The sequence below is a fragment of the Gekko japonicus genome, unplaced genomic scaffold (genome assembly GCF_001447785.1).
Source record: "Gekko japonicus isolate JY-2015 unplaced genomic scaffold, Gekko_japonicus_V1.1 scaffold5, whole genome shotgun sequence".
In the NCBI taxonomy this organism is placed as follows: Eukaryota; Metazoa; Chordata; class Lepidosauria; order Squamata; family Gekkonidae; genus Gekko; species Gekko japonicus.
The window spans coordinates 3,082,087-3,095,472 of NW_015168652.1; the positions used below are offsets into that span (position 1 = coordinate 3,082,087).

The 13,386-nt window shown below is 46.6% G+C and overlaps 1 protein-coding gene across 1 annotated transcript in view; it reads right to left on the bottom strand.

The window, feature by feature from the left end:
- The window catches only part of MAGI2 (membrane associated guanylate kinase, WW and PDZ domain containing 2), a 959,850-nt gene that overhangs the window by 31,182 nt on the left and 915,282 nt on the right, over nt 1-13,386 (bottom strand). The window contains exon 21 of the mRNA XM_015415060.1: nt 2,459-2,597. Coding sequence (XP_015270546.1) covers nt 2,459-2,597 — 139 coding nt within the window. The remainder of the gene's footprint in view (nt 1-2,458; nt 2,598-13,386) is intronic.

Here is a 13,386-nt window from a genome sequence, read left to right on the forward strand (position 1 = left end):
GGGGGGGGTACCACTGGCCAGTGGTGGAGAGATGGGACCTGACAACAGGAGACCCCTCACCACCACCGGGGGGGGGTCTGGCATCCCTACAGGTGAGTCAGGAACCTCCAGAATAATAGTGCAGCAGGAAAAAAACCACAAGAAAAATGTTCCAGCCCACAGCGTAGTATTTACATTGTCTTAACCTAAATGACTGTTTAGGTCATTTTGCAACAAGCTTATTAGCAGCCTGATCCCAAGCAGAGTTTGTCACTCTTGATTTCAGTGGGCGTAGGCACAATTAACTCTGTAGAGGTTCAGTATGCAAGGACAGTATGAAATCTCTTTCCTTGGAGATTAGTTTTAGATGAGTGAGTCTGAATATGTATGAACATTTTTGTCTGCATATGCTTGCTTAACAACTAAGACAATGACGTCTTGATACATATACTGGGAAAATACACTCCTGTGACTAGTATATAATATTATTCATTTATTTTTCTATTTAGTATCCTACCTTCCCACCTGATTAGAATCCAAGGTCTCTCTCTCTCTCTCTTTCAAACACAGAACCAACAATTAAAAACTAGTTCTCTATGAGTTTGGTTTTAAATAATATTGTGACCTCTCTTGAATGTCATTCATTCATTAATAAATATTACGATAAAATCAATTACCCCTTGCAGAAAATAAACATCTACCTACACAGAAATAGCAGAAACCAAAAGCATTCACACAAATCTTAATGGAAATAGTAATTTATTACTAGAAGTTACTGTTTGGATTAGCAACTAACTATGCCATTCTAAGCAGTGTAGTGTAAACTGCATACTTACACACTTAATGCATGAAAATGAACCCCCTCAAAAGTCAGCCTTTGGAACATGCTCCTCAGGAGCTGATAGATGGCTTCCCTACCCCAAGCCACATATTTCAACCTTAAACTTCATATCCAGGCCTCGGTTGGCCCTGGAGCGCACTGGACCGGCGCTCCAGGAGTGAGGAACTCAGGGGGCAGGCACATGACCAAACCCCAGGCCTGCTCCCATCAGCCATTAGTCGAGCCATGACAGGACAGAAGGAAGGTAAATTAAGGCCTGCAAAAAGGCCTACTGAGGCCAGGCGCCCCCTCCAGGCGCTGCAATGTTTCTCAGGCCCGGTGCCGGAGCGCAGGGCCTGAGAAAGGCCTGCCGAGCCTACTGCAGGCCGCCCCCTCCCCCCCGCTGCTGCCTTTCTCGGCCCAGCGCCGGAACGCAGGGCCTGAGAAAGGACTTCAGAGGCCGCTGCCCCCCTGCCACCGTCACGTTTCTCAGGCCCGGCTCCAGAGCACAGGGCCTGAGAAAGGCCTTCAGAGGCTGCCCTCTCCCCTTGCCACTGCCGCTCCCGCGTTTCTTGGGCCAGGCGCCAAAGCACAGGGCCTGAGAAAGGCCTTCAGAGGCTGCCCCCTCCCCCCACCACCCCCACATTTCTGGGCCTGGTGCCAGAGCCCCCAGCTCCCCACCCCCAGGCTCCTTGTCTGGAGTCACGCCGCAGGGGCCATAGAATAGAATAGAGAGATCACAGAGAAATGGGGTTTAAACTTTTAAAAACCTGTTCTCTCTGGAGCCGCAGCGCGGCAGCGGCACGATCTCTCCATTGTATTCTATGGGTCATAGAATAGAGAGATCGCAGAGAAATGGGGTTTACATTTTAACCCCCTTCTCTCTTTGCTTTCCCCCCTGTTGGCGGGGAAAGCAAAAAGGGGGGGATGTTTAAAAGCCTCCCCTTTCCCAGCCAGCCTAACAAGGTGGGTGGGGGGAGGGGTGAAAGCAGCGGCGCGATCTCTTTATTCTATTCTATGGCCCATAGAATAGAATGGAGAGATTGCAGAGAGAAGGGGTTTAAACTTTAAACCCCTTCTCTGTTCGCTTCTCCTCCCACCTGCCTTGGCAGGCCGGCGGAGAAAGCAAAAAAAAAAAAAAAAAAGGGGGGGGATCTTCAAAAGCCTCCCCTTTCCCAGCGAGCCTGCCAAGGCAGGCGGGGGGAGGCGTGAAAGCAGCGGCACGATCTCGCCATTCTATTTTATGGGCCATAGTATAGAATGGAGAGATCGCAGAGAGAAGGAGTTTAAACTTTAATCCTATTCTCTCTTTGCTTGGCAGGCTGGCTGGGGGTGGGATCTTCAAAAACCACCCATTCCCCAGCTGGCCTGCCAATATGCTAATGAGCTCTTGCAACTCTTTTTCTACTAAATGACCCCAGTTCACATCTAATGGGACAGTGGGGCTAGCATAGTTGGAAGTAATGTATCCATACCTATGATGCAGAGACATATTTATCAGTAAGTCACGTACATTACTTAGGTAAACCTAACAGTGTGGTAGCTGGATAACAAATGGCTTTGGGACTTCAGTGCACCATTGATGCATAGCATTGCATAAAATGAAATTTCAAACATAAGAGTATCACAGATGGATAATGAAATAAAGTGAAAACCCACCATATTCTGGGACTTGTCCAGTTCCTCGTTTCAATAGCAGCCGCACTCTCCTGCCACCAGATTTTATTAGCTCTATTGCTCTGGCGTGTGTCATATCTCTTGTGCTTTCCCCATTAATTTCAATTATTTGATCCCCCACCTGCAAGAGAGAAAAAAATATGCCATATTAGTCAAAGTTGAATGGAGCATTTAATGTCACACATAGACATACATACCTTCATGCAAGTGCACATAATATTCTTTTTGATGGTTCTGGATTTCACTGTATATACCAACTGTATAGAAATATTGATTCCTATAAACCCCTGCCTTCCCCCTGGAATGGGTCCCTGCTGTGTTGATTTCCTATTGAAACCAGATGGCTGACCATTTGGTCAGAGAAGCTCTATTTGCCATGCCATAAACCACATACCTTCACACCTCCATGCTGGAAGCTAGGCCAGCATGCTAGAAGCTGCATGTATGCAATGGGAGTTGGGGCTTGGGGGATCACAACTGCAGGTGTGGCCTCCAAGACAACTGACTATTCAGAAGTTGTAGCCATGACAACCCTACCATTGGGCACATCCAGGTCTCCTTCAATTGGCCCCTGGCCAGGGCTAATTTGAAGACTGAATTGCTGTATATCTGCTTAAACCCTATGGGAGAACTCTCTCTCTCTCTTCTGTTCCTGCTATGATCTCTACAACTCTGTGTCTGTCTGTCTGAGATGTTGTGCTGCCATGTGGCCTGGGAGAGAACAAAGGACTGCTTTGTGAGCTCAGCTCATGGTTGGCAAAGATGGACTTCTTGCTCCAAATCCCTTGGGGCTATTGGATTATTACCATGGACTATTCAGGACTGATAACTGTTCCTGACTTGATAAATATGTTTATTACTGTGTAGTTAAGGCAAAACTTGCCTAGGCTGTTGTTTTGAGTCCTTCTAGTCTGATTGCAAGTTCTATACTGAATAAATCTTATTCTTGTTTATAAATAGTGTCTGTTTTGATGTGCAACTGTTCAACCTAAATCCTGTAGTCTGACCCGCTGACCAATTGTGCTACCCTGTAAGATTAACTGTACAGCTCTGGACAGAGTTGCTAATGTGTAAAACCCACATGCCAACTGAGATTCTGGGGATCTCTAATCTCAGGTTGGTGAGGGGTTAAGCTTAGAGGTTCCTGGTGGCTGTTGTCTGTAAATTCAGAGAGGCTATCTCTCTGGATTCTTGTGTAATGCATTGTTTCAGTGTAGAATTCTTTCCCCTCCATTCCTGGACTGGTCTGGGGAGGAGAGAATCTATACATGGTGGCAGCAGTGGGATCAATGGACTGGAGTTCAGTTGCCATAATTATGGGTGTGTTGCCCTGTGTGCAGAGCTTGCTCAGACTGGTGAGGAAGTTTTTGTTATTTTAAAAGTGTTAGCTAGGATTTTTGGACATGGCTAAGGGAGGTGAATATTGCTCCCTGGAGGAAATTGTGTTCCTCATCAACACTGATGAAGTGAGTGACCAGGGCAAGTTCTGGGTTGCGAACTCCTGGGATCTCCTGCCTGGATTGTGGCAACCAAGGAGTCATGACATCACCAGTCATGACATCACCAGTGCTGAAGGCGTTCACGGAGGTCAGAGGGATCTGTCCATAGCCAAGCCTCAACTAAGTGGTGCTGAAATGCAGCTTTTGCTGGCAAAAGAGCCTGAATGCTGCTTGGGATGACTTTTGTTCTTGCCTGAACAACATTGCCTGTCGTCTGATGAGATTTCTGCCTTGGGGATAAGCATTTAATCCAGAGGAGGCAGCTGTGGTTGCGCTGAGCATTGCCTTCGTCAGCCAGTACACTCATCCTGTGGATTCCAATCTGGTTTGTGCCTACCTGCAAAGTTCATCTCATCAAAGCATTGTTCTGTGTGGAAAGCCAGAAGAGGATGCCAGGATCTTCGCCCAGACCTCTGTCTCCAAGCCTAACCTCAGGCTGTGTGGAAAGGTAGTGGACTGGGGAGGGTTAAGTGGTTCTTCTGAGATGTATGTAAACCTGTTAAACTTGTGAGTTGTTTTGCTCAGGGGCTGGGATAGCCTCTGTCTGTCTGTGGAATGGCCTCTATGTGTGTCTGTCTGTTTTGTGTCTATGTGTGGTTGTGGACCTGAGCTGAGGATCAGCTGGGAAGGTTCCTGGCTCCAATGGGAGTGCATGATCTCTGTGAGAGAGGGGGGGAGTTTTGGCATTGTCTGAGTAACCCTATGTTGCTCGCGGCCTTCCGTCCAGTCTGCCTGGCTGCTGGCCTTTGTGCTGAAGCTTCTGCCCTTGCCCTTCACAGGGAGGAAGAGAGAAAGTTCTCCCATAGCAGATATACGGCAATTCAGTCTTCAACTGGTCTGGGGAGGAGAGAATCTATACACCAACATAAAATTTCTTTCTGACTGGGGCACAGATGGTCACTCTAGAGTCCTCTCTGCACCACCTCCTCTCTGCATTACTTGTACAGACACTCACAGAGGGAAGAGATGGAGGTATTTCTGAAGGCATTCAACACATTGACCCATGTAGTGGTGCTCTTGTACAATTGTACTACTGTATCTTGCCTACAGTCCAGTACTAGAACTTGGCCAACTCAGTCCAGATTGTAGGGCAGTTAATGGCATTTAAATTCATACTTTTAAGTTCTTTCTTCATATTTACATAGCAAATACAGTTAATTCAAAGACCCCATCCATCAGTCAGTTTTATTAAGTCCTTTTGTTTTCAGTGAAGGAAACTTCCTCATAATGGAATCAATGAGCACCAAATGTGCTTACATTTACCTGGAGGGGATCGTGCTGTGACCTGATTTTTTTTTATGAATAAGTAGCCTGATACCTATGCTTCACTACGGTATTTAAGTTCCATAAATCCAGTTATAATACTGATGATGTGAAGTTTGAAAGGTAACATTTGTTGTAGGAATTCTAATGGAGAAGATTGTAGTGTAAAGGATGAAGTGAGACATACATAGTGGTTTTTTTTCTCTACTGAAGGACCTCTCTGTAGACCACAGTGGTGGTTCTGCTCTCAGGTGCTAGGATCACCAGGCTGCTTGGTGAGCTCACTCTGGAGCAGGCTCCTGGAAAGGTTCTTTACTATTTCCCCATGAACATTCATAAACTCAATTGCCATGCTGGCTGTTATGAGAAATGTCTGTTCAGGAGTCTTGAATCACTGATTTCTGTAACTGTCCTCAACCGTCTGCAGTCTCTTTTAACTGTGTTTTTACCTCAGAACATTGAGATCCACAGCTAAGCAATCAGAGGGAGGTGGGTGCAAGCAGGCAGGTTTTACCTCAGAACTCTCAGCTACACTGTTGACCAATTGGGGGAAGAGGCAGCAGCCTGCCAGGCACATGGAAAACAATTGGTTGAACACATTTTGCCCCTTTTCTACCCCCTTAGGGGTTGTGTTTCTCAGAAATCTCTTCATAGTGGAGGTTGACATCAGGGAGGCTGGGACAGCAGCAGTGCTAAGGCAATCCTGCTGAGCAATCCTCCCAATGGTGTTAAGGATTCCATGCCCCTTCCAACCCTTGAGGAAGGGTAGTGTGTAGAGGTAGTGTGTCTGAAAGCATTGGGAAGGCTGGGCCAATAGGACTGCTAAGCTGATGGTGCTTGGACAGCCTCCCTGATGGCTTTCAATGCTCTGCCCCGCTCCTACACCTGACAGACAACCGCCTGTCAGGTGGAGGGTGGGTGGGTGGGAGTGTGGTTAAAGCCATTGGGGAGGCTGGCCAAGCAGCACTGCTAAGGTGTTTCTGCTCAGGTGGCCTCCCTGATGGATTAAAGTTCCCTGGCCCTGCTCCCACACCTGACAGACACTTGTCTGTCTGGTGTTGGGGTGGGGAATGTGTTTAAAGGCATTGGGAAATGCCCAGGAGTGGAATGACAGCCCCAGGGTGGAAAGGTAGGTTGATCATTGGCTGGAAAGGAGATAGGGTTGCCAACTCCAGGTGGGAAATTCCTGGAGATTTGAGGGGTGGAGCCTGGAGAGGGTGAGGTTTCAGGAGGGGTGGAACCTCTGACAGGTAGAATGCCATAGACTCCACCATCCAAACCAGCCATTCCCTCTTGGGGAACCATTGTTACCAATCTCCAGGTGAGAGCTGAAGATCTCTAAATTACAACTGTTCTTCAGGTAGCAGAGATCAGTTCCTCTGGAGAAAATGTTGGACTCAGTGTCATTATACCCTGCTGAAGTCACCACAGCAAATTGATACTGAGTGCCCAAGGATGGGGCACCTGCCCAGAGCCTCTTTCTAGAGCTTGTTGTCTTCATCAAGAGAGAAAGCCAGGCAGAGTGGCTGAAGTGGGAGTGGGCGGGGAAAAGGAGCAGACCCAGCACCTGGCCAATGGCACGCGAGTACTCTTGAGTGGCAGCTGATGGGCCAATGGTTGAGGGAGAATAAAGATTCTTGGTGTTTTTTTCTAAGAAGAAAGAGGGTTGGCTACAAGTGTGTTTCTCCCAGTGGGAAATTACAAAGTAATATTTGCAGAAAGCTAGCACAATCTGCTTCCTTTCTACATGCAGTAAAAAGAACTGCAGCCTGCGGAAAAGCCCTGTGTCACTTTGCCTTCCGGAACTGAACCAGCCATTTCCACACTGTCATTTTTGTCACTCTTTTGTCCCTATTGCTTTGGGTCCCCCCCCCCCCAATGTGTTTTGCTCCTTCGGGGACTACTAGAGACAGCAAAACACATCAGAGGGGGAAAACCCTGAAGCAAATTGTCTGCGTAACACCACTGCAAGTTCCATTTCTGGGTGCAATGGAATTGAGGAAACTGGGATTTGGTTAGTTATTTATTGCATGTTTATTCCACCTTTGTTTTATCAGGTAATTTAGTCAACATAGATTGGGTTCCCAAGAGGAATTGTTACCTAAACCTCACAGCTCTCTGTACTGATGATTTGGGGTTATCACCCACCAGTGTGATTGTATGTAGGCTCACTCAAAAAAGAATTGTATCAACAGTACAACAGCTGGCTTGTCAATATTTTTCAGCTCAAGAAAATGGCAATTCGCTTTTGCCAGAACATTTGCCTGCCACAGCACACAATGGCATAAAACCAAGTTGGATTGTTTGAACAAGATACAGAGAATGGGACACATAGCTGAACAGATTGATTTAATACATTGATCAGCCTGAGAGTAGCACACCTGCTTTGCAGTTGTGAAAGGCAGGGACACGTCTCTGCACAGAGAGTATTGTCAACATGGAAGCCATCTGGCTGCTGATCAGAGGCACACAATTTTTATAGTGAAACTGTGAAACAGAGTCTAGGGAGGTGCAGTTATTGAAAAGTTTACAACAGCCGCATAAAAGCCACACAAGTACTTTGCTTTCATGTGCTGATCCTGCACCCCATGTCCTCCTTCAACAGAAACAGCTTTTGTCTAGCTCGTGGCCTTTTTTGCTGAACAATTGGAAACCAAGTCCTAGGGTGTGTTCAGACGGGCAGCTAATCCTGTCATTATGACAGCTTGAATTTTATCCCAATCTTTTAAATCCATCGTAGCATGACCAGACATCCCCCTGGTGAATTGCCTTACCGCATGCTGCCTCTGTTGTGGATTGTCTAAATGGCGTCCACTGAAGGAGGCATGCTCGGTGGTGTTTTTTAAAAAAAAGCTTTTTGCGCATGAACATAGCTGTCACAGCGCATCCTTGTTGTTTTTTTAAAAAACCTTTTTGCGCATGCGCATGTGTAAAGATTTTTTAAAATGGCGCCCGCTTGGGATGAAAGTCTGCAGTTGTCCCACAGGTAACCGAAAACCCCAGATTTAAAGTGCTATCTTTTAAGTACGGCTCCGAAGCGCAGCAAAATGGAAGGGGGACATTTCCCAGATGTTTGTGTCTGGACATTACCTTTAGATCCGTGAGACAATAGTGCCTCACACGGATCTAAAGAGCTGTCTGATCGGACTCCTAATCTCTTACCTATTTATTTAGTGAAATATTCCTACCCTGCCTATCTCATCACACACAGTGGCTCAGTGCCACTCACAAAACAGTGCTAGCCATACTGTACAAAGCAATTAGAACATAATAATAACAATTCAAAGACAGACAAGCAAGCCAATTCCCCCCAAACACTACCAGTAGTAATGGCCCCTGTGCAATATACTCCATTTGAGGACCTTTTAAGCAAAAGGCTATACATTGCCTGAAAAACTGTGCTTGTGAAGAAGCCCTCCTATTCTCCTCCAGGAGGCTGTTTTAGAACGCTCAAGCTACAATGGAAAAAGACTGGTTTCAAGCTATAGCAGATTCAGATTTAAGAGATGGCACAACCAGAGGCTAGCCTGTCAGATATTGGAAGGTAAGCCGGGTCAGTCTTTGTTAGTACTTGATGGGAGATGACCAAGGAAACAAGGGATGCTATGTAGAGGCAGGCAATAGCAAACCACCTCTGTTGGTCTCTTGCCTTGGAAACTGTATGGGGTCTCCATAAAATGGCTGTAACTTGATGGCACTTTCCACGTCTACAGTCAGAGGAGAGTGCTGAGCAGTATAGCAGTCTATTCCAGAAGAGACTGTCCTTCAGTTATGAAGGTCCCAGTTGGCCAAACACAACTGAAGTCACTGAAAATGCCAACTTTACAAATTTAGAGCTGAACACGGATTTGAGCCTGGGTCTCTCAGATCTTAGTTCAATATTCTAACATTTACACCACAAACTGAATGCTTAACAGAGCCACCACGGTGTAGGTGTGATGTCTATCAGTCTAGGACAGTGATGGAGAACCTTTTAGAGACCAAGTGCTCAAACTGCAACCAAAAACCCACTTATTTATTGCAAAGTGCCAACACGGCAATTTAACCTGAATACTGAGGTTTTAGTTTAGAAAAAAACAACTCATACATTAACATCTTTTGTCTTAAAAGAAAAACACAATAACAGAGCTTTCAATGATACAACCAAATTTTTATTGAAAGGTAAAAGTTTGCATTTGGCATGCTTTTGAACAATTAATCTGATTTTTGCTGTTGTATGCATGCTGATAATTTGTCTAACCTTGGCTCATACTTTGTAAGTTTGAGAGCAACACATGCAGCACTCAGGTCATCTGTTAGTCTGTTTCTGGTGTCTGATTTGATATAATTCAAAGCTGAAAAAAGCTGCTCACAAGCATAAGATGATCCATACAAAGTAAGGACAGCAATCCTATCTTCTGAAGTGTTTCACACAGGTCATAGAATTTATTTTTCCAGATAGAGCTTTTTTGAAATTCCAATAGCTCCATTTCCACATTTCCTAAATCTAACCAATGTAAGCAGGAAAGATCAAGTCTAGAGGCTTAATGGAGGCCATTATTCAGCAGCTGCTTGTCCCACCAGGAAGAGGCCAGGAGGCAGGCTGGCGAAGGAGGTCCCGCTGAGGGGATGTACTAAAAGGAAGGACAGGATTGCCCATTGGAAACAATGGGAAACACTTGAAGGCCCATTGGAAATAATGGGAGCCAGGAATGTCAATTGACTTGCATGGGCTCCATTGAAATACATTACAGTACAAGTAGAGTTGCAATAAAAACACTTCAAGTGTTTCCCATTGTTTCCAATGGGCAATGCTGTCCTTCCTTTTAGTACATCCCAAGCCAAGGGCAGATGGCAGCCCCCAGCAGGATGCCACCCCCCCCACCCAGGCACCCCCTTTCCCCGGCAAACAGAAAAGTCAGGAGAAAGAATCAGAACAGGGGCCCACCTGGTCATGCCAGCAGCCAGGAACAAGCAGCACACTGGAGGCGGTGGCAAGACCCCCCCAACCCCCTCTCCAAGCCCGAAGACCTCCTGCAACTCCCACAACGACGATGACGCCCGGGTCTTCACCCACCCACCCCGAGGAGCTGCTCTCAACCCCTGACCTTGAGTCCTGTGTGCTGGAGGGAGGGAGGGAGGGAGGGGAGTGGCGGTGGGAAGGTGGCAGAGGCCGGGCTGGCCACCCCACTTCCAGGGACGAAGACGACGACGCTGACGGAGGATGGGACGGAAGAAGAGGAGAGGGACACTCGCAGGCGCTCCCTCCTGCAGGCTGCTGCTGGTGCTGCTCGTCATGGTCAGCCGCCTCAGAGGAGAAGGGGAGTCGCGGGGTGCAGCCAGCTTCCTTTCCCTGCTGGCTTGATGTCTGCCTGGTGTGGCCCCTACCCTCCATTCAAACTGCCCAATTGGGGGCCACCCGGGCAGCTGGGGCGACGGCACGCATGCCCACAGAGAGGGCTCTGAGTGCCACCTCTGGCATGCATGCCATAGGTTCGCCACCACAGCCCTACATGGTTGCCATAAGTCAGCTGTGACTTGACAACAATTTTTTTTTTAATTAACAACTAAGTCAAGCCTGAACTCTCCCTAGAAGATAAAAGGACCAAACTGTAACTATCATACTTTGGTCACAGTATGAGAAGACAAGAGTCACTGAAAAAGACAATAATGCTAGAAAAAGTAGAAGGCAGAAGGAAAAGAGGAAGACCCAGCATGAGATGGATTGAGTCAATGATAGAACCCGCAACCCTCATTTTACAAGACCTGAGCTAGGCTGTTAATGATGGGACATTTTGGAGGTCATCAGTTCATAGGGTCATCATGATTTGGAAGTGACTTGACAGCACTTACATGCACACCCTCATGCTATGTTCCCAGTCTGAATCAGGCCTCTCTATGCCTGATCTGAGAATTTAAAAAATGACAGGGAGATCCAGACACAGAACTCACAATGTCTTGGCTTTGTTTGCCCCAGGGATGGCAAAACAACGCGGAAGGAAAAGGTGCCCTCCTGCAGTCAGGCCCAGAATATGATTTCAGTGATCCAATGAGTGCTTATTGATTCACTAAAAAACAGATGTGCTCTTTGTGGATTTTCTGGCATCACATCTACTTTGAGCCTTAACTTGAGGCTAAAACACATATTTGCATGTACACACATGCCAACGCAGAGAGAGAGAGAAGAAGGTAAAAACAGATGAGACCCCTTCGTGTGGAATATTTTGCTGTGTGTACATGTAGTAAACATGCATACCTTAATTCATGCAACTTTTATGCTCATCCTGTGTAGGAAAAAATGTAACAAGACATCCTAAGGTCAAGGCAGAAAGCTAGGAACAGAGATAAACATCAATCAATTGGGATGGGAAGAAATGTGCAGGAAAAGATGGATTTGGAATGAGGTCAGATGGAAGAGCAGATTATTAATTGAAACGTGTGATGTCTTGCAATAAATATTGACTTCTAGATGGGTTTAGTGGATTAGTAAATATTTTTCTGTTTACGTGCATGGCTAGTTTATGAAGTTTCAAAGCAATTACTGTAGCCTAACTTGAAGCCCAGTGCCGGCTGTGCCATTCTTGAACGAGCATGCCTCTGCCAACAAAAAGCTCATTACAGGCACACCACTTTCCTGCTGCACCAGAAATAAACATAATTGCATGTGCAGGGCTTTCCACCGATGTTAATTGGGGAAATTTAATGGCAAAAATAGCCCACAATAATTGTGCATAAAAGGCACCTCTATCTGCTGTCTGCTTGATGCATTTTATAATTAAACCTCTTGGAAAAAACTAATTACCCTATGAAAATGACATCTCTTGTTTATGCGTACATTGCAGTTTCCAAATTAATTGTTTGCTATCTTCTTCCACCCCCCACCTGTCTTGCTAACTGGAATAGCAGGGGGCTGCCTCTTCCTCTGACTGGGGGCTTCCTCATGGCAGGGGGCTGCCTCTTCCTCTGACTGACACCTCCCATCTTGGGGAAACTTAACTAGTGATAGTGCCCCTTCTAGCAGCAAGCAGATGCAGAGCTCAGGATGCCTTTGCATGTAATGACATAACAGCTATGAACTGGGAAGTCCCTCAGCAATGGACCAAAAGGAGAGGGTCTTTCAACAAATCACCATCTCACTCTCACTCTCATTTATGCAACCTGGCAACACTGGGGGATCATTTAACCACCCACAGAGTTTGCAGAATAGGACTTGCCTGTTTTACCCCTCCCTCACTGCAGTCCACTGATCCTGACTTCAACATTTTTCCTGGGAGTCAGGAAAAACACTGGGTGAAGTGGGAGGGGAAATCAATGGAAATCATTGCCTCCTGTTCCAAAGATTTAAGCGCCATTAAACCTTTGGCACTGTAGAGTTGAACATGTGCTCATAACACTGGCCTGGTTGTAACAAGATAATGAACATAGAACACTCTGAACACTATAACCTTAGATGATGATGATGATGATGATGATGATGATGATGATGATGATGATGATGAATTGTTACAGTCAGATATTTGACTAGTACGGTAGATGGTGTTCTGCAATTAGAGATCTAGCCAAGTTCTTGGGAATTGCAGAGGTATATTTGCAGGATTGTTGCTGTTCCAAGCAATGGTGTCTTCTGGAGCTGACATGATGTTAGTTGCTCAATGCCCAGAATGTCCAGGTGTTTCTTGAGACTTCTAGGCACTGCTCCAAGGCTTCAATGACAACTGGCACAATGGTCACCTTCTTCTCCCAGAGGTGCTCTAACTCTATTTTAAGGTTTTGGTACTTTTTGTTCTTCTCCTGTTCTTTCTTTTCTATTCTGCTGTCTCCTGGGATTGCAATGCTAGGCCCCGGTCACACGGAAGGCTTTGATCCACAAGAGGGACAGATCGCATCAAGCGGCTGGGATCACACCGCAACATCTGGGAAGCAGCGCGCACACGTTCCCGATCCGCCTCTTCCGGCCGAAGATGAGGATTAAAAAAAAAACACCCTAGAAAACACTAGTACTTACAAGAAAATCCGCTGCAGAGACTGTTCGCCGGCGTGCCCGTCTCTCCCACAGCATGCGAGGTCGTGCCGAACTGCGGATGCACACGCATGTGCAGCGGGCTTGCCTCGCTCTCCGGTCCGTGGCTTCCTCCCGGCATCTGATCATGCTGGAGAGGACCTGCATGG